The 19,239-nt window shown below is 39.8% G+C and overlaps 1 protein-coding gene across 2 annotated transcripts in view; it reads left to right on the top strand.

Moving 5' to 3' along the window:
• Positions 1-19,239, top strand: part of LIN28B (lin-28 homolog B) — a 98,460-nt gene that overhangs the window by 73,308 nt on the left and 5,913 nt on the right. Inside the window, exon 5 of one of the 2 annotated variants that reach the window (XM_051792432.1) lies at positions 9,736-9,768. The exons of the other annotated variant lie outside the window; for it this stretch is intronic. Within the exon in view, the coding sequence (XP_051648392.1) occupies positions 9,736-9,768 (33 nt within the window). The remainder of the gene's footprint in view (positions 1-9,735; positions 9,769-19,239) is intronic. 2 annotated transcript variants of the gene reach the window in all.

Genomic DNA, 19,239 nt, shown 5'->3' with positions numbered 1-19,239 from the left:
ACGAATAGAAGCAGAATCAGGACCAAAGTGAAGGTGGGGGTGAGAAGAACGTGAGATGGGAAGGAAATTTGGTGAAAGGGATTACTGGTTATGAACTAGGTAGTTTGTGGGACTGGGGCTGACTGAATAAGAAGTGGCAGGTGAGCAGCATTCACCTCTTCATGGCAGATGGAGGCAGGGCTGCTTCTGACCTGATGGTTTCTGTGGACTGATGATTACCAGTGCCTGCAGACAGGTCTTCAGCATACTTTTGCCCTGAATCAGGCAGGCTGTAGTGCTCACTTTCCCTTTGAGCCTATTTTCCCCTCAGGAAAAGGTGAGTAATAGAGAAGCTTTAAAGTGCATATATCACGTGATTCAGAGGAAGTGGAATACCAAATATGGATCAGCTGCAAGCTGATCAAGAGACAGAGAACAGCATAGATTGTAGCTGAGTGCTTTGCACTTGTGGTCCAGGGTGCATGGCTTGGCAGGGCTCTGCTTGGCTGGGGTACAGCTCTTTGCTGGGGCAGGTTGGGTGTTCACCCCGTTGTACCTGCCCAGGGGCCCCAGACACTGTTCCTGGGATGTGTATTATCTGTGAAAGCCAGCACAAATGAAGGCATGTGCCACAGCTTCATTCCAGCTGCACTGGAATCTGGTGGGGCAGTGGCTTAGCACTGACAGCCAGGCTCCCTGTGGGTGTGCTGTGGCAGGAGTCCAGGGTGGCCCCTCCTGGGAGTGGATGGGCTGCACGGTGCTCTCTGAGAAAAGACAGACACTTGTAAAATTTCTCCGCTTGGTTTTCAGACAGGCAGCACTCATGACACTGCTAAACACACCCACAGGCTGAGACTGCTGAGATCAAGCAACATGGCCAGGAGTATTCTCATGAGGATGCTGGAATAGACACAGCCCTAGAGAGCTGTTTGGCAGAATGTGCCAGTAAGTTAATTCTGCATATGCTGCAGTCTCTTTCTTCAAGGGAAAAAAGCCTCTCTGGAAGAAAGTCAAAAACAAAGAAGCTACAGATATGGCCTTGGCCCAACCCCAGGCCATACTCATTCTCAAGGGGGATTCAAGACAGATTCCTTCATATTTGCGAGTTAACTTAAAATTTTTTTGCATCCATAAGTGTTCGTAAATGTGCAGTAAATGAGTACATCTAGGTTATTGTAGGCATTGAACATCCTGAGATTTCTTTTTCCTTTGTATGTGCTTGTAAATCATAGATACAGAATATCTAGAGTATAAACTTCCAGCAACTGGTTCTATATCTCCTGCCTGTGTCTGTAAATACATAGATGGGTTTTGGGGCTTTCCTCGTTACATGCTGAAACTCCCTGTGGACACACAGCTGGTGTTTAACTATGTCTGGTTAACAAAACTCTCCCCACCAGTTGCAGCAAAATTCTGGAGCCAGAACTGTGTTTCACAATCTAAGAGATATTTTTTGTGTGTATGACTGACAAATAATGCCTTTCAGCGTGTTAGAGAGGTACCGTTGAAAAGAATTGAAATTTCAGAAAGCAGTGCTGCTCTAGGTTGAAGTATAAAGCATATGAGGTTTTTTAGCTGTTGTTGATTTTTCTGCACTGTGCTATACAAGCTGAAGAAATGGGAATCTCCTAGGTTCTGGACAGCGTTAACAGACTGAGTCCCTATTTACTGTTTTTTCCTGCAGGGAAACTGTGACTTTAAAAGAAGTGGATGCTGCTACCAGACTCTGAAATCAGGTCTCTGTCAGGGTACAGCTTCAAAATATGGGGGGCTGTGGCCCCCCTGGACCCCCAACCAGCATTGTGGTCCTCTCCCCACAGGGTCACTGGTGCTGATCTAATTCCACAGAGAACCAGTTCAGGGAGTTTTAACTGAGAAAAAACTACTCCTGCAGCAAAAAAAGGTACTGAGAAGCAAATGGATAGAGAGGTGACAGAGTGGGGGATGACTCTTGGTAACAGCTCTGCATTCGGTGGGTTTATCTGGAGTAAGAAACCCTACTGGCAGCTCTGCATGAAACATGTTGTGCTCTCTGCTCAATGTGGCAGAGACATTCCCTGCAACGTGGCGGCAGCTTTTTGGACCTTGTAGTAAGCGTGATACAAAGTCTGCCCTCACTGGTGGCAGGTGGTGATTTAAGAGCCAGCGGGGTTCACAGGAGGAAAGTGTCAGGAACACAAAACCCAGCAGGGAGTTGGGTTTGGCCTCCAAAAGGCCAGAGGTGTAATTAGGCATCAGCAAGACCTCGCAGAGAGTTTGGGGAATGTGCCAGGCAAGGTCTTTTCTATTTGAGCTTCTGCTGTCGGACTGCTAGGCAGATCTGAAGTATCAGATCCCGCTGCACACAGTTCCCCAGAAGAACAAGAGTCTGTGGTTTTCACAGGGCTGCAGCTTGTGGTTTCCCTGGCCAGGGAAAGAAAACAGGATGCGAAAAGCAATCATACCTATTTTAGATGCTTTGGTGCCACAACACCATTAACTTGTCTATGAAACTGTACAGTATCAGAAAGTTGGTGACTGACTGGGAAGGTAAGCAGCATTCCTCAGCTCTGTGCCCGACATCCCTGTGGGGTTGGAGAGCAACCTTTCAAAGATGCAGTGATTAGGCTCAATTCAGTGTTAACTTCTAGTTTTAATATAGCAGAGCAGCATGTATGCAGTGGTCATTTCTCAGTTCCCTTCCTGCCTTTCTGCAGCTACTCCTCAAAACTTGCAAAATGCAAGCAATAGGCTTGGAGGAGTCAGCCTGTGGTGTCATCTCAGCTCTCTTCCTTCCCTGCCAGCTTCTGCTAAGCAATCTGTTTAATTTTTTTCCTGCTTCTGTTGCATTAGTGTGAAGTGCTGTGAATGATGTGAAGACAACTGGCAATATGTACTAAAACTAGCATTTCCTGTTGTAGTGTTTTGCTATTTCACATCAATCATATTAAGTGTGTTACAGTCTCAGAGTTTTGCTTTGGAACTTAAATGTACTAAAATTATAGCCTGCTTTCTCTGTGACAAGCTAAAGACTAACATAAACTTCACATACAGTAGCAGAAACCATATTCTTTCCATCTGATTTTACCACATGCATCAATTATAGAGTGTTTTTATGTCATACACAAGAAGTTACTGTTTCACATTTCTTAATGACAGTTCTTCACAGGAAATTTTCTCACTAAATGGGATGGTTATATAAAATCAGCACTTAAAGTTAGTAGTACTGTGATGCTGAAAGGTAGACCTAAGTGTCAGTGACTTTGTAAAATTCAGTATACAAACCGCTCAGTGTTGTGTTTTCCAGGCTTCCAAAAAAAGGAAAACATATATTCCCTGATATTTCCAGATATGCATGTTTTTCTAGTCTTTTCTAGGAATCAGTGAGTTTTTAAAGCATTCATAAATGCTGATCAAGTATAAAAGTAAGTTATAAAATTATTTTGCAATGTCGAGATAGCAAATTAGTTTTACTGCAGATCTTTCAATCACCCTCAGTTACCAAGAAAATTAAACAGGTGTCATAAAAAAACAAACAAATAGTCAGTTCATTTTTAAGATATTAATTTATGGTAAAGCTCTACAGTGATATTAATGTTATTCAGTGTTCCTTTTGTACACAGTGTGGTACTGGCAACTAAAGTCCTGATTTATTGATGACTTCCTTTTATATAAGATGGTTTATGGTTTTCTTCTTATCGTCATCATTGGAGGAAAGTTACTAGCTGAACTAATTAATCCTACAAGGCTTCATAGGACAAATAATTTTGCAGCTATTTTTTCTAACTGATACATATGTGATTTAAACTGGTGGCAAGAGGCAGGGTAAGGTATGGAAATGCAGACAGCTGCCTCTGAAAGAAACAAAGCTTCAAGGAAGCTTAACATGCTGAAATCAAGGGGGGCGTATAATCTCCATCCTAGGGTGCTAAAGTACTGAGCGTCACATCAGTCCAGGGTTATTAACAGCTTTTACTTTGGGATATGGACTTAGGACTAAAGAATGCTCATGAAAAAAGGACATAAGAACTGCAGGCAATGGCAATCAATCCAGTCCAATCTCAAAATATGTATGACAACCTTGTATCCTGGGAAGACATGGGAAAATTATAAGAAGCGCAATGTTAGTTTATCAGTTGCAAATTGTGCTTTATTTTTATTATTTTACCTTGTATGATATTTTATTAATTAGATTATTTTCTTAGATGATGGAAATGTACTAAAAGTAGTCTTATCTTCAAAAAGGATCTGTTACAATGTGCAAGGAAAATTTATCAGTTAAAAGAAGGTCTACCACATGAACTCTGAAATTGGTAAAAAATAGTTTACTGAGCCCAAGAGCTTCACTTGGTTTTAACCTCCCCATGCTCCCCTATAATTTGTTATTTGGAATTAGAAATGTTTTTAACAACACAGTGAGTATAAAAGTGCTGTGCCTTGTGCAGCGTCTCCCACTGAACCACCTCATACCATCTAGGCAGTCTTTAAGGACAACCAAATTAAAGAAATATTCAAGTTAAAAATAACTTTCCTATGTTGCATCCTACTGTTTATGTAAAAAATAAAAGGGTGATGGACAGAATTTAAACTTTTGACATTTGTGGGGGAAAGCAGAGATTATCATGTCCTACCTTTCCTATTGGTATATCTGCTGTGGTCCCCCTTGGTCATTGGGGAACATTTGGGTTGATTGGTCTTCCCCTTTTGCAGCCAGCCATGGTTGCCCCAAAGCTTTTCTGTCAGACATAGGAACCCCAGGAAGGCGTTTGACTGGCACTTTTCTGAGTTTGGGGATCATGTAGGATGGTGGAAGCTGCTCTTCCTGACAGATCTAGAGCACTCTGGGGAAAGAAGATAACAGAAACTGTCAGGTCCTTGACACCTTACTCCAGTTTGTGCTAGAGCAGGCTCAGTGCTGCTAAGCTTTAGATGCTTGATGACTTCTCTTTTAAAGGCACACAAACCAGCTGGGAATGGCAGGGATATAATATATTTCAATAAGTAGCATGTCGGATCTGGTAGTGGGATTTCCTCCCCTTCCTCACTCAACCAGTGTAGTGCAAAAGCAAGTCACTTTGAACAGGTCAGGGAATTTGCTCTAAAGTATTGATTATGGCTTCTAAACTCTTTTAATAGCCTGATCAGCCTCAGTGTTGCAAAAACCTCTGCGTAGTTTCAGTAACAACAAGTAACTGTTTGCAGCACCCCCCTAATACCATTACGAGTTATGCTACTGCACTGTTTTCAGGAGCCAGTATGTCAAAGTTCTCTGGCAAAGAGAGAGACACACTGTTTGGTGCTTGATGGTACAATTCAGTAATTTCTGGCTGCAGCCTCCTTTTTTTTGAGGTGCGGTTTGGTTTCCTGATGGCTGGCCCATTGGAGAGGAAGGGCTGGAGGGATAGCTTTGTGCTTTTCTCATCCTGTTCAGAACAGCATGTACCACAGCTGGAGTAGACCAGGAGAACAGTACTCTCCTCTCCCAAAATTACAATATCTTGCACCACAACTGGAACGATGCTGCATCATGGCACAGGCAGTGTGAGGCATCATCTGCTACATCACAAGCACGGTACAAATGGGTCTTGGAGTGTAACAACTTGCAAGCATCCCATTATTTCTCTGTCCGAGTCCTCTCCTGCGACCTGTCTTTACTTAAACTCCTCTTGCTTCCATTTTCATCCTAAGGGCACTAAAGGGGTCAAGACAGGGAAATTTGATCAAATTTTCAGAAGACAATGATCGTGAAGAAAAATTATGCAGTCACATGTTACCTGGCTTTGGTAGGAAAGAAATTATAACCTGAGTATTGATAAAGTCAGTGATGATTATATGTGTGACTAAGAACTGCTGGGGCAGGGTCTGAGGCTGTAAGAGAGGGAGAATCAGACTTTTGGTGAATATTTGGGGCAGTGAACCTGAGGTAATGTATGATCTGCTACATAGGTCAGAGTTAGGTTTGGTTTCCCTCAAGAACCGACAGATCAGGATTTTAAGAAGGGCACGGGGAGAATAGGGGAGTAGAATGGACCTGCTGCTGCTGCTAACAACCATTAAAAAATACAAAGCCAGCTGCTCTCAGAGCAGAGCTTGATCCTTTCAATGCCTTCAACGGCACAGTATATATTCAGAGGAGAGGAATTCATGAGGCCCTACAGACCTACACCATGGCATTACACAAAAATGCAAACCCGAACAATGGGTGGCCTCAGCAGTTCCATCTGGCTCGCCATTAACAAGGTTAAAGTAAAGTGGGTTTCCTTGGCTGTGTCACACACAATTTACACTTCAGATGCTTTAACTTTGGAGCCAGACTGAAGGGAGCACCACTCTAAACGCATGCGTCAAGGGTTGCCTAAGATCTGTGGTAAGCACATTTGGTATTGATGTTCTTTGAAAGATACAGAGGAGTAGCATTTAGATATTTTTGGCTAAATAATTTAGAAGAAAAAATCCTAATGGCAAATTAGAATTGCAGTCAAGTATTGTTTGCTCAAAATAATCTAAAGACACAATAATATTAGCAGCTAGAAACAGCTAACAGCAGAAGTTATTAGAGACCTGGGAAATGTTGCCACCAGCATTTCTGGTATGGTAACCTCAAAACTCCAATACGCTTTTAAGCTAAAGAGGATATTGATACATGTAAATGTATTCTGTTGTAAAGCATTCTGCTTTCAGAGCCACCAAAATACTTAGATAGTTAACCATGGCAAATAATGACCTTTAAAACACTGCTGTAGAGAGAGAGTGGTATATCAACAGGTATGTTGGTCTGTTAATTTCTGTGCCATTGATTCATACAAGGCATTGGATTATCACAGCATTTTGCAGAAATCATGTTCTTTGTCTTGGCTTTGAGATGTTTCAAGGGAACCCAAGAGTCCTATAGGGTGTCCCATTCTTGAAGAAAAATTAAATTGTTACTGAATGAGTATCAGGGTTGATAATTCAATTGTGACACTGCTTTATGATCTATAAGCCACACATTTGAGCAGTTAAATCTGTGATAAAAATCTAAGGTGATTTACAGAGAGAGGATATACCTATTGTTACCGCAGAGGTATTCAAGGCATTCCTCGGAGCAGGACAAGTGTTGCCCTGGATGACGAATCCTACAAGAAACCTAGCCATCCTGGTTGCCTTTGACCATAAATTGTAAGTTCAGTAGCAGAGCAGAACTTCATACTCCTCCTAAAGTTAAAGAATTAAACTTGCATACCATAAAACCAGCAGACATTGTTGACTTGCAGTTATCCTAGCAACGTCAGTAGTCTTGTGTAGGAAGGCCTTTAGCAAGCATAATGCCATGCTGAACTTCTTCCTTGGTGAGCTGTGCAGTACTGCTGTGATGGGACACACTTCCTCTTCAGCATGCTCTCAGAAGGTTAGCATCAGTCTCACCAGTGTTGAACAGCCCTGCAGTTGCTTTGTGCCTCCCAGGGTTTTCTGGCAAGTGAGCCAGTGTCTCTGATGATGGTCTCTGTTACGTGCCATTAATATGGGAGTTGGTGTGGATGGCTCTGTGCTTGTTTATGCCTCTTTTTACTCTGTTGTCCAGCTCTCTAACCCATCCTCATGGCCCCTCGGTGCTACCTTTTCATCTCTCTGACAAAAATAGAAATATCCTTAAACATGACACCTTAGTTTCTGACTGTATGCAGCAGTCCCGTAATCATAACCATGATTATTCTAAGATGCCATTTGACAGGAATGTCAAATTTCCTGAGCTCTTCTCAAAGACTTCCTGCCCACTGCATCTGAGGTAACTACAGGCAAAATAAATGGAGCTGAGAAGTCATCTCATTAATAATTAGTGACAAACCATTGACATTCCCTTCTCCTTTTCATTTTTAGCTACCAGTCTGCTCTCCTTTGATGAGCAGCAGCTTTTGACTCAAGCCCTACCTTAACAATAGCCTCAGATAAGTCAGAGAGCTATTCTTGCTGAGCCCTGACAGGTGTAATGCTTCCACACCAAGCATTGCAGTGGCAGGAAGATGAAGAATAATTCAGCAAGGCAGAACCCGTGAAGGAGGTGGAAGGGAAATTGTCCAGCTGCATGTATGAGCATATGTCCAACTGCAACTTGCATGAGCATAAACTGAGAAATGCCCCAGCTATGCTGTGTGTTCATAGCATAGGGAGGGAAAGTTCACAAAAAAAGCATTAGTTAACCTGAAACAGGGATGGTTGATTTATGGGGAATGTGTAAAAGAATGGTGTAAAAACATATTTCTTTAGAGTAGGGATATTATGCATCTCATGTGCTATATTTAGCGTGTATTTAACTCAAAGCACACAACTCAGCTACTTTTTGTCAGTTAAGTTCTTTTCCAGCTCATTGTCTCTAATTGAAGGGGAATTCAGCCAAAGCCACACAAAACTAAGTTCAACATCTGCATCTTGTGCCTGGACTTGGAATGCCTGGACTTCATCCACCCTTCACATATACACACCTACTGGTGCAGATCAGGCAAATGGAATATTATGATTGACAAATTCATGAAACCAGGTAGAAATCTGGTATGGATCTGTGTGAAGGCCACATATATGCTGTGACCAGGGGTAAGTGCCAGACACAGTGTGCCACTCCACACTGTAGTTCCTCTGGTAAGAGCATTTGAGGACAGTGGGAATTTCACTGCTTAATCTACTCCCTCCCACTTCCTGATAGTGTTTATCACACCCACAGTTGTGCCAATGCAATGATTTATGATTTTGCCTCAAAACTTGAGATGTGATATGAATCAAGCTAAACAAATGCTACAAATTGAAAAAAAAAAAGTAAATTAATTAACTGAAATATTTTCCTTTGAGAATTAGCTAGCATTTTAGTTACTGCACGGATCATCAAATGAATCATCCTTAGGAGTTTTTGAAGGCAGATCATATGCCTTTTGAAGTATTGTCCGTGGAAAGGGGGCTGTTTACTTTGTAATTATCTTCCATTTATTTTTACATTACCCAAGGAAAAGCTATGAATGAAATGTAAAATAGTTGAGCTGGAGTCCTGGTCACTGCTTAGGGTTCTGGATGGGTTGCAACATTCGAGCAGGATCCCTGACAGTTCACTGCATTCTGCCTGGCACAGCATACTGTTGCTGGCTTGTTTCACAGTACGGAGTATGAAAACAGAAGGGCACCCCAGAAGCTGTCTCTGATGCTGCCAAGACAGCAAGCAGCTGTGGTGCTCACTGTGCAAAGTTCTGCAGGAAACTGGAATGAAAGCTAAGCACGATAGTTTATTGAGTACATTCTAATTCAGATTTTTGCATCACATAGAAGGTGTGTGTTTTCTTCATCTCATTCTCAAATTTGTGCTTCCTGCCAACAGGAAATGAAAAGTACACGGGGAGGGCTTTTCGGCATTTATGTGAAGTCCAATTAAGCTCATGGTAGCCCTCATTTTCTCTGTAGTGTTTGGATTGTGGATGTAATTGAAATTACTTTTCACAACTTGTCTGTGACTTTTCGTGCCAATAGTTGAATAGCAGTGAAAGAGCTATAACAAAGAAATCAGTTTCAAAATCAGGTATTTTATGCATTGTCCAGGATGTGCTTGATTCCTGCACTATTTCAGTGAATGGCAGTTTGTGGCCTGATCACCATATGGTTATACTCTGTTGTAAATTGTTTTTTGTTTCCTTGGTTTACCAGATATAATCTCGAGGGGCACAGACTCGGATCCTCAGAGTTATGAGGACCTTGCTTGCCTCTGAAGTCAGTGGGAGTTATGTATTTAAATACCTGTAAACCTTTGATTACACCTAACAGAGTTACACAGGCTGCCTGTGACAGAGAAAGAAGGTAATGCCACACTCTGCATCACCAGCTTCTGAGCCTGGGTAGGATGAGACTTTTTGTGAGGGAAATTTGTGTCTCCTGGGTGGGGGACACAGTCTCCCTCTACTCTGTGGTTATGTGGAATAGTGTATTTCTAGGTATTTTGGATATTTATAATAGGAAGTTCATAAGGAGGAGGGCCAAAGGGATCTTGATTTTAGGAGCAAAGCTTTCTGTCCTTTCAGGTTTTCAAGAGTGAGGTTCATTTAATAAACAAACAATTGGTTTGTTTCTGGAAGTATACAGGAATAGTTTAGGAAGTGACAGACTTCTAAAAGTCTAGTCCCTTGTCTGCTATGGCTAAAAGTGTTCAGGTATGACTATTTACAACCTCACAGAAGGCATTTGGTTCATAGATTTGATGTTTAGGTGCTGCCAACAACCTCAACCCCCAAATTTTACTTGCTGTCTGTGTTTTGTGTCAGCTGGGAATTTATACTGGACAGCCAGCAACTCAGTGCTCTGACTTACAGCTGAGCTCCTCAAGAATTATCAGGTTGGCTCCTGTGTTCACCACTCCTCTACCCTGGCTATAATTCTTCAGTTTTCTTTTTTAAACTTTGTGATTTATGCTGTATTCTGCTTTCAAATGTTACATCAACCAGCAAACACAGATTTCCAGGTGGAACTGAGTAGCTTCAGCCTGCACTGCTGGGTTGCCTCACAGCTTGTATCAGCCTGACCTGTGCAACCAGCCTTGGCTACTGCAGTGTGACTTTTCTGTATTCATACACAGTGGGAAATTCTTTTCTCTGTTACACCATTAAAGTTAACAGAAAATAAGCTCAGTGAAGTCATCAAAATTGCTCTGGATGTATACCCATGTGATCAGAACATTCAGATGCTCTGTTTCTGGGAACATGCAATATTTTAAAAAACTTCTGTTGACCTCATTGTTATAATTTTACTGGAGTAATATCTTTTAATCTACATAATTCCAGCCAAGAGGGTTAAAGTGATCTTGTTAACCACACATGGGGAACTTTTTCAGTTATGTTCTGTTATTTTTAATTCTACACAGAATTAATAGAATTCAGAGAAATAAGTATTAAACCTGTGCATAAGATTTGCCGTCCTGAGGCCAAACTAAGAAAAAGGAAATGCCAAATTTTCAGTTAACAGTGTTTTTATATGCACAGATGTGCTTTTAATTTTTATGTACACAATTATAGCAAGAATTAATAATGTGGATAAATCTGGTGGTGAGACAGGGCAGAATAGTAGAAAATGGCATTAATTCTCTTATAATTCGCAGGGATCAGGCAGTGTGGGACAACAGAAATACCTGCCTCAGGTGGGAATTAAAAGCTTTAACATATAAGGCTTAATCCTGTTGCAGCCGGAATCCTCTTTTCACGCTTTACTGTTGCTTCTGCATGTTGATGTGAAAAGTTTCAAAATAATTTTTTCTTTTAAGATGTTGAAAGCCTCTTAAAAATGTGTTACAGAAAATGCTTAGCACAGCCATTTAGTAATAATGTCAATATATGAAACTAGTCCATTTTAGGCATCTTAAGATGCCAATTCAGAAAACTGAATTAGGAAGTGACTGCTTTCTTTCTCAGTCAGTGCATCGGAGTGATGCAGATTTTCCTTACCAGTAAAATGTGGCTACAGAGCATCTGAATGATTTAATTGTTCTTGCGGGTATTGAATGTGTGAACTTATAGGTGCTATTTCACGGGAAACCAACCACCACATTTGATGTCCTTTTGTTACACAGTTGGGAAAGGAAGCCCTCTGTGTAATTCATGTGACATGACTTTATCAATGTCATGAGCTTTGGGAGGAACCCCTATAGAGATAACTGGCATGGCCTCCTCATAGAGAGTGTGTCAGACAGTAACCATCCCTTTATTTCCGAAGACTTAAATGAAAATGTGAGCTTCTGGTCAAATCCTGCAATCCTTAACACTTGTGAAGCCTATATTCATGCAAGTCATCTAATTCAGTGAATGTAATGGGAGAATCCATTTCAAGGCTATGATCTAAGTCACTCCATGCTCCTGTCACCAGATATTTCTGAGACCTTGTGAATGATACTGACTTATATGTGATACCTAAAGTCATATGACTCTCAGCTGGTATTTGGAGAAGAAGAATATGTTTTGAGCTTCCAGAGTAGCCTTCCTCCTCCTCTTCTTTCTTTACCACTACTTGCTTCAGTGCTCCAGCCTACTGCCAGGATGCCATTTGCTGTTTCCAGCTGTTGAGAGGAGTTGGCATTCCTTGTATTTGCTGCTAATGTTAGTGATAAAATAAGGACCAAAAGGGAAATGGCAGTTTTTAACAACTGATTCCCAGTTACCTACTGCCCTTTTATCTCATCTGTGGATTAACTGATCAGTGGATGTAGAAGCCCTGGAACCAGCTCTGCTGAGAGGCAGATAAGGTCAGGCATGCCTCTTAGCTCATGAACAGCACCTCACTGACCCAGAAAGAGTTGAGCCGGTTTTATACAGCGTGCATCCTTATCCACATGGCCAGGAGGCTCAAGCCACCTCTGTGAAGGCTTCTAGTGTTACTGAACTATGCTTCTGTAAACAGGGGCACCGAGCAGTGCTTTCAGACACAGGCAGACAAGGTCTGCTTAGTTCTGGCCACTCCCACACCTGCCCAGCGCTGCACCCCAGCTGACTCTGGCAGTAGGCTGCAGATGTGGGTACACATTGGAGCAATACCCAGAGCAGACCTTGGGCAGCCTTTCCACCAACATGAAATATGGAAAATACTTACTTTTAAAAAAACTATTGCATAAAGAGCTGTTTTAATTTAAAAACCATTTTCTATTATTATTCCCACAGAAACTGAGGCTTACAAGGAAAATTTGTAGTTGAGAATATTTGTGTGTGTGTTTTTATTGTGCAAAAAGATTACAGTAGTAGACTCACTTGAAATCATGGTATAACCTTTCATGTTGGAAATGCATGATATATGACAGTTTAAAACATAACTTCCTTAACCCGTTGCTGATCTTTATCTGGATGGGTTAAAACCATTAAAATATACGCATTCTTTCTATACTTTATTAGAGCAAAACCATCTTTCATGTTATTTACGAAAAAAGACTTCACTTTGTAAATTGTTAATTCGGGAGGTTTTAGCTCTTAATACAAAGAAAACCCTTTTGTTGTAATAAATGAAAGTACATCCAAAGCATTCCTCTGTGAGGATGCATTTCCTAATTTGTGAAAAATAATTTTCCTCCATGCCTATAAAGAAGGCTGAGTGGATAGTAGAGGTAAGTTTTGTAGAAAGGAAGAAAGAATGGAAACGACATTGTTGAAGTTATTTTTTTAAGCGGTGCTGTCTATTGTAGTCCTTTCCATTTTTATGGAGAAAAAAGACTGCATTTTGTGCATTTTGAACCACCTCTCTGTTTCATTGTTGTTCTTGGTTCTAAAAAAGAAAAACAAAAAGCCAAGAAAAACACCCACCTTCCAGTAAAATTGTATTAGCAGATTTTAAACAATTTTATTTCCTCACAAACTGAAGCTAAATTGCATCCTGACAGGCCTGATTTATCAGGCAAATGCCCCATGTTGTTTGTCAGCTTCTTTGTTGGGGGGGAGGGGGAGGGGAAACGCAAGCAACAAAAGACCGTAACCTATTGATATTACTTCTGCCATACACTGGGGGAAATAGATTGATTTAGAACTATCCACAGAAAACTAGTCGATCTGATGAGTTTACAACAGACCATTTTTATTTATTTATTTGTAACAAGAGTAAACATCATCAATATTCCACCGCGTGTCATTGGAAGCCTTGCAGACCGTGAGTTTGTGTCAGCGTGCTGGGGCTATCTGTAAGATGAAAGAAGGCAAGCTTAAAAAATGGAGGGACCTTGTTTTTCTCACAAAATTGAGAGTCTTCGACCTCTGGTACATTATCATGAGTTGTAAGATTTGCAGGATAAATAGATGAGCATTTTTAATTTAGTTCATCTTTATTTCTTTAGGAGATCAACTTTTTTTAAATTATATTTCTGTTATATATCTCAAAAAGCTAGTAAAGCACAGGAAATTTTCTAACTGAATTTTACTGAAGAACACCAGCCTGCAATTAACTTTCCCAGCATGTCGCCTCTGCACAGTGTTTTTGCATGACGGAGGGGTAAAGAGTAGCAACTACTCACAGGACCAGCACAAATCTAAATGTGGCACTGAAGTGCCATTTTCTGAATTGGTAATACTCCGTTTTACAACATTCTTGGATAAAAATAATTGCAATTTTAAAATTAAACTGATCTTTTTTTTTCACCCATGGAATGGTAAATGTGAGGGTATTAGTGAAGTCTTCTGCCTTGATGTGAGCCTGCTTGGTGGACACACCATAAATGCTCTGATGAAGATGGTAAATGTTCCATTCTCTAGTTTATTTAACAAGATAGTTTCACTTGATCTTAAATGATTTTTCAGTAGTATTTCAGTATTCACTGTTTTGAATACCAATACCTTATTAAAGTGTTTTCAAAGTTACTTGTATTCTCTCCTGCATTCAGCTACAGCTTAAGAATTAAAGGTTGATAAACAGAATACTGTAAACCCTGGCTATGTGCATGTAAGCAGGGTATGAATCTCCCAAAACAATACCTGCAAGGGAATCCCCCGGTAAAAGTGGTGAATGAAGGAGTGAAGTGTCAGCAATGCCCAGTGCAGGGGTCACAACATCTCCCCTGTTCTTCCCCTGCTAGGGGCTCCTGCAGCTAACTGCCCTAGCAACTGACCAAACCTTTTTTATTTTCCAAGAGCAGTTGTTGCTTGATTTTAAGTTGCAGTGACTGCAGCCACGTTTCGTTTCAGCATTTCTTGCTCTAAAAGGATGATGTCTGTGCACTGTTTTAAGGCCTAAGGGTAATGGCCTTTTCTAAAAAATATTCAAACTGTTTGGCTTTTTTTCACTTTTAAGTGTAGGCTTCTCAGCAAGGAGGATTTTCATATTATACCTGTATTAAGTAAAAGTGCTTATTCTTTTTATAATACAGTAATATACGAGAGGTGCCTGTTCAGCAGCAATCACCTGTGATCCTGTCAGTCTTTGGGTGCTGCTGCGACAGATTTGATATCCAAGATATGGTTACTGGAATATTTAAGTAATCCATTAAAATGTATTTGTCATAGAATCATAAAATAGTTTGGGTTGGAAGAAATCTTAAGGACCCTCTTGTTCCAACCCCCCTGCCCTGGGCAGGGACACCTTCCACTTAGACCAGGTTGCTCAGAGGTCCCATCTGACCTGGTCTTTCAAGTTGTCTCAAAAGCCATCTTGAAGTTAGCAGATCCTCAGAGTCTCAAAGACCCCTTGAGTCCTGCTGAGGTTGGAGGTCTTTCTCACTCATCCCAGGTGGTGACTGAGCAAGCACATTCCGCCCTTAGCTTTTCTAAGTGTTCACATCCAGTAGCAAGAAACGTCCCCTTACACTGCCTCATGGCCTGATCTTCGAGACAAGTCACTGAAGCTCTTGAAGAGTGAAATAGTTATGTCTAAGAGTCATATTTCTGTTAGATCATGGATATTATAACCTCCCTCTAGAGCCCTTTAGAGGAGTTGAAGTGATCTGCTGCATTTTCCATCTGCCTTTCTTTAAGTATGTTGTGAAAGTAATGGCTAAAAAAGACAGCACATATAAGTACAAGTTTAAACATTTCCTTTGTGCTTTAACTTCACAGTTGGCATTCAGTGAATTGTAACAGCATCTCACATGCACACGTGCCATTTTTCGAGGCATTAATGTTGCTAGATGGAGTATTGTCAGCCAAGAAGCACTTTTTTTGTTTTCTGATAACATTAAGAAAGGAAAAATAGACAAGGAATTGGTGTGGGGTATATCCTGATGAATTATTTTAGTCTTCCTCTGACTATACCCCCTTTACTCCCTTTCTTATCCCTGTTAGATGTTAACCCTTCATTCCCTGCTCCCCCACCCCTAAAATGAGTCATCCAGGTAATTTTAGAGCTTTTTCTCTCAACAGATAATAGTGTGGAGCCACACATATTATTCTCTACTTGTCATATGTATTGGATTATCATCTAAATTACATTATAAAACAGGACGAAGCAAGCAGTTGTGTTTGCCCTACCTACTCCTTAGCTCAGCTGAGCTGATAAGTTAATGTGGTGAACATATCTGCAAGGTGGAGGTATTGTTTAAAAAAGTCTGGAGCTGGGGTTTATTTCCTAGGTAGGAGTTGAGTGCTGGGACGGGGAAAAAAGCTGAAAACTAGAGAGTATTTTATTTTGCATTTGCATTTGGTTGTGAAATTGAGTACTTCTAATGAATTTCCATCATCAGCTTATTGCAATTAATACAATATAGCTAATGTTGAAATCTATAAACTTTTTGCTCGATCATGTTTCTTTTAATATGTATAGTTCTGAGCAATCACAAATCCATAATGAAAGAGAATTTAGGAGTGTTTCTTTAATCTTGCTACATACTCTCTTCTTTCTTTGTTAGTAGGTATTAATGTTACAGTTTTTTTGAGAGTATTGAAATACAATGCTGGACAGGTTCCTCAATGTGTTCCTTTATTAAAATGTTCATCTTTTTTATATAAAAAAATCATTCTGATTCACCATCCTGTCAGTGCTGTAGTGAAGAAAGGATTCCCTGTTAGGATAATTGCCATCTCATTATTTTTTTGAGCCTGAAGCTACCTAGTAAATCATGGAAGCCTACTGTGAGAAAGACAGTCCTATTTTAACAAATCCTTCTTGCTTTTGCTTCTTTGTAAGAGTTGCTTCTATTAAAATTGCACTTTTAAGAGCTTCTTGTGCTTTATTCACCTCATGATGTAATTTACATATAAACTTTTGTGTTGTATTTAAGCTAACATACATTTTTTCTGTGGTGCTTCTGAAGTGAAGAAATACTTGCTATGGTTGTACTAGTCTAGAGTTTCTAAGAACACAGTCAAATGAAAATTCACTAGTTTTCTTCGCAGGAGTCAGTTTGTATATTGTTCTATATATTTATGTATATAGAGATGTGAATGTATAAGCTCCTATGTGCATATCGGGTTTCATTATGTTGTAACATAAGTACACGCAGCAGAGAGGAGCAAAGAGCTGAAGTGTTTGGGACAGAAGGGTTAATACCATACCTTAATGCGTGTGGATGATGCCATTTGTGAGTTCTGAGGTGTCTGACCACTTCCATTTTGGTGTAAATCCCTTGAAAGGGAAAGCATTTCAGAGTGAGGTGTGATCTGTTCTCCTGGTAGGAATGATTGACAAGGAATGAATAAACAGTTAAAAGAACTGAATAAATACCACCCTCTTGTTTAAGTCCAGGCACACCCTGGCTGGCACATATATATTCTAATGCGACACTTCAGCCAGGTGCTTTAGTTGTTTGGTAGCAAAAAACATTCCCAAAAAGCCAAATCATAGTTCAATCTCAACTTCTTCTGATAAGAGTTTTCTTTTATAGTAGCATTTTAGTGGTGATTTGAATAAATACAGGGAATTACAGTATTTTGCAAATAGGATGTGTTGATATATATATATGCAAGGCGATGGAGACCTCTTGAGTGAAAGCAGGGGCTTTGACTGCAGGTTCTTGGTCAATTGGTGAGGTGAAATGGTTCACTGAATTGGATAACACAGTGCATACACAGTGACTGATTAAATTGATTTGTCCATGGCTACTGCCTACCCTGCTACAGAGGCCCTTTAACCTATTTTCAAACTTTTTCTTTTTTAAACCATTCTAAATACATGTGATATTAAGGGGAAAAAAGAAAGTGAAAATGCATTCACAGCTATAAAATTCTATATTCTGAATTAAGGTAAAATACACAATTTCCAGAATGTCTGCACACTCCCATGTTACACCATATTATACTATACTTATCCCAGGGACAAGTACACTGCTAGAAACCAATGATAAAGATAATAATAAACATCATTCTAAATTGCAATCAATACTACATTTGTGAATTCTTAGATGTATTTATTGAAATGGGAGAAAGTAAAACACTTAGGGTTTTTTTGTTGATGGTCTTCTTTTGTTTCTCTAACTGCAAGTTTTACTTGCTTCCTTATTATTTTATCCAGAAGGTGTTTAGAATGCTTGTAGTGAAAACATAGCAGAATGCCAGTTAAGAAGACCGAATGCTACTGTTAAATGTGGGGTACCTAACTGAAAATATCTGCAATGATTTGGGGAAAAGTAGTCAGATAGATATTGTTTAATAACTTGCAAATTACTTTTTTAACTATAGAAGAGAAAAGCTTGGTATTTTGGTCTTAGATCAGTATGCTTGTATTTTACAACATATTTAGCATGTCATTTCCCTTCCTATGCTAGGGAAATCAATACTAAGTGATAACGGGGCTTGTACATGCTATTTTCTTTGTGATTCAAGGGGAGCTTTATATTGTGTGTCTCTTCCTGGGTTAGTCTGTAGTATACGCAGACAGACAAATTCCGTTGAAAAATCACATCAAACTTCAGTGCAATGGTGACATGGAAGCAGTTCACCTAAAATAATGTTATCACCGTTGTAGAAGTGCAGAGTTCTTTGTACTGGATTTGGTTTCTTGTTTCGTGTTTCTTACTCATTTTTAGGGAAGATAGAGCAATGTAATTACAATAATTTCTGAAAGGATAATGAAGTTCTATTCATCATTTAACCTGTTTAAATTATAGATCAGTCTTGTAGGACATGACAGCATACATACAGCATGCCATGAGTAACTCGTGCTGTATTTTCATTTGTCTGTTGAAATACAGATACAGTTAGTATCTTGCTACTAGTAATGAAGAGATAAGAAGAGGTAGGTGCCAGGGATTGTTTCTTGGAGTGGATTTGCAAATGTTAACAGCCATTTTGCAGTCTTTTTTAAAATCATGCAGGTTTTATCAATAGCATTTCTTTACAAGGTAAAGTTCAGTAGGTAAGACTGGCTGTACATACGGCTTTGCATGGACTAAACTTCTTGATTTTGGATAAACTAGTAGTGACCACTTCATACTAGGTGAAGTAGTGAAACAGTGCATTGTAACTTCCCGGGAATCTGAAAATTTGAAATATTTTTATGTGGGCTGGAGCCAGAACATGCTGCATTATTTTGTACATATAGTTAGTTATAGTTACAGTCTTTTTTTTTAATCCTTAAATTGACTCCACAGCCTAAATCTATGTGCAGTCGGATTTTTTTAAATTAGTTGATTAAGGGAAAGCAAAAAAAAATATCTATTTGTTTAGTTCTTTCCAGTAGCATGTTAGATTATTATAAATCAAATGTCTATGCATTCAGTGCAAGTTTTATAAAACAAAGAAACAGAAACCATACAAAAATAGCCAAAATAGAAAGCTCAGTGGTGCACGTAAGGTCACCGTGCCAAAGGCGTGTAATTATTTCTTTGTATCTTGTGTTAGAATAATGTAATCCAATAACTGGCGTTCCTGGTGCGTGTTACAAAGG

Source organism: Manacus candei, unplaced genomic scaffold (assembly GCF_025592945.1).
Source record: "Manacus candei isolate 608988 ecotype Guabito, Panama unplaced genomic scaffold, ASM2559294v1 h1tg000034l, whole genome shotgun sequence".
Taxonomy (NCBI): domain Eukaryota; kingdom Metazoa; phylum Chordata; class Aves; order Passeriformes; family Pipridae; genus Manacus; species Manacus candei.
The sequence above is the reverse complement of the archived record's forward strand: the minus strand, read 5'-3'. Positions and strand labels throughout refer to the sequence as shown.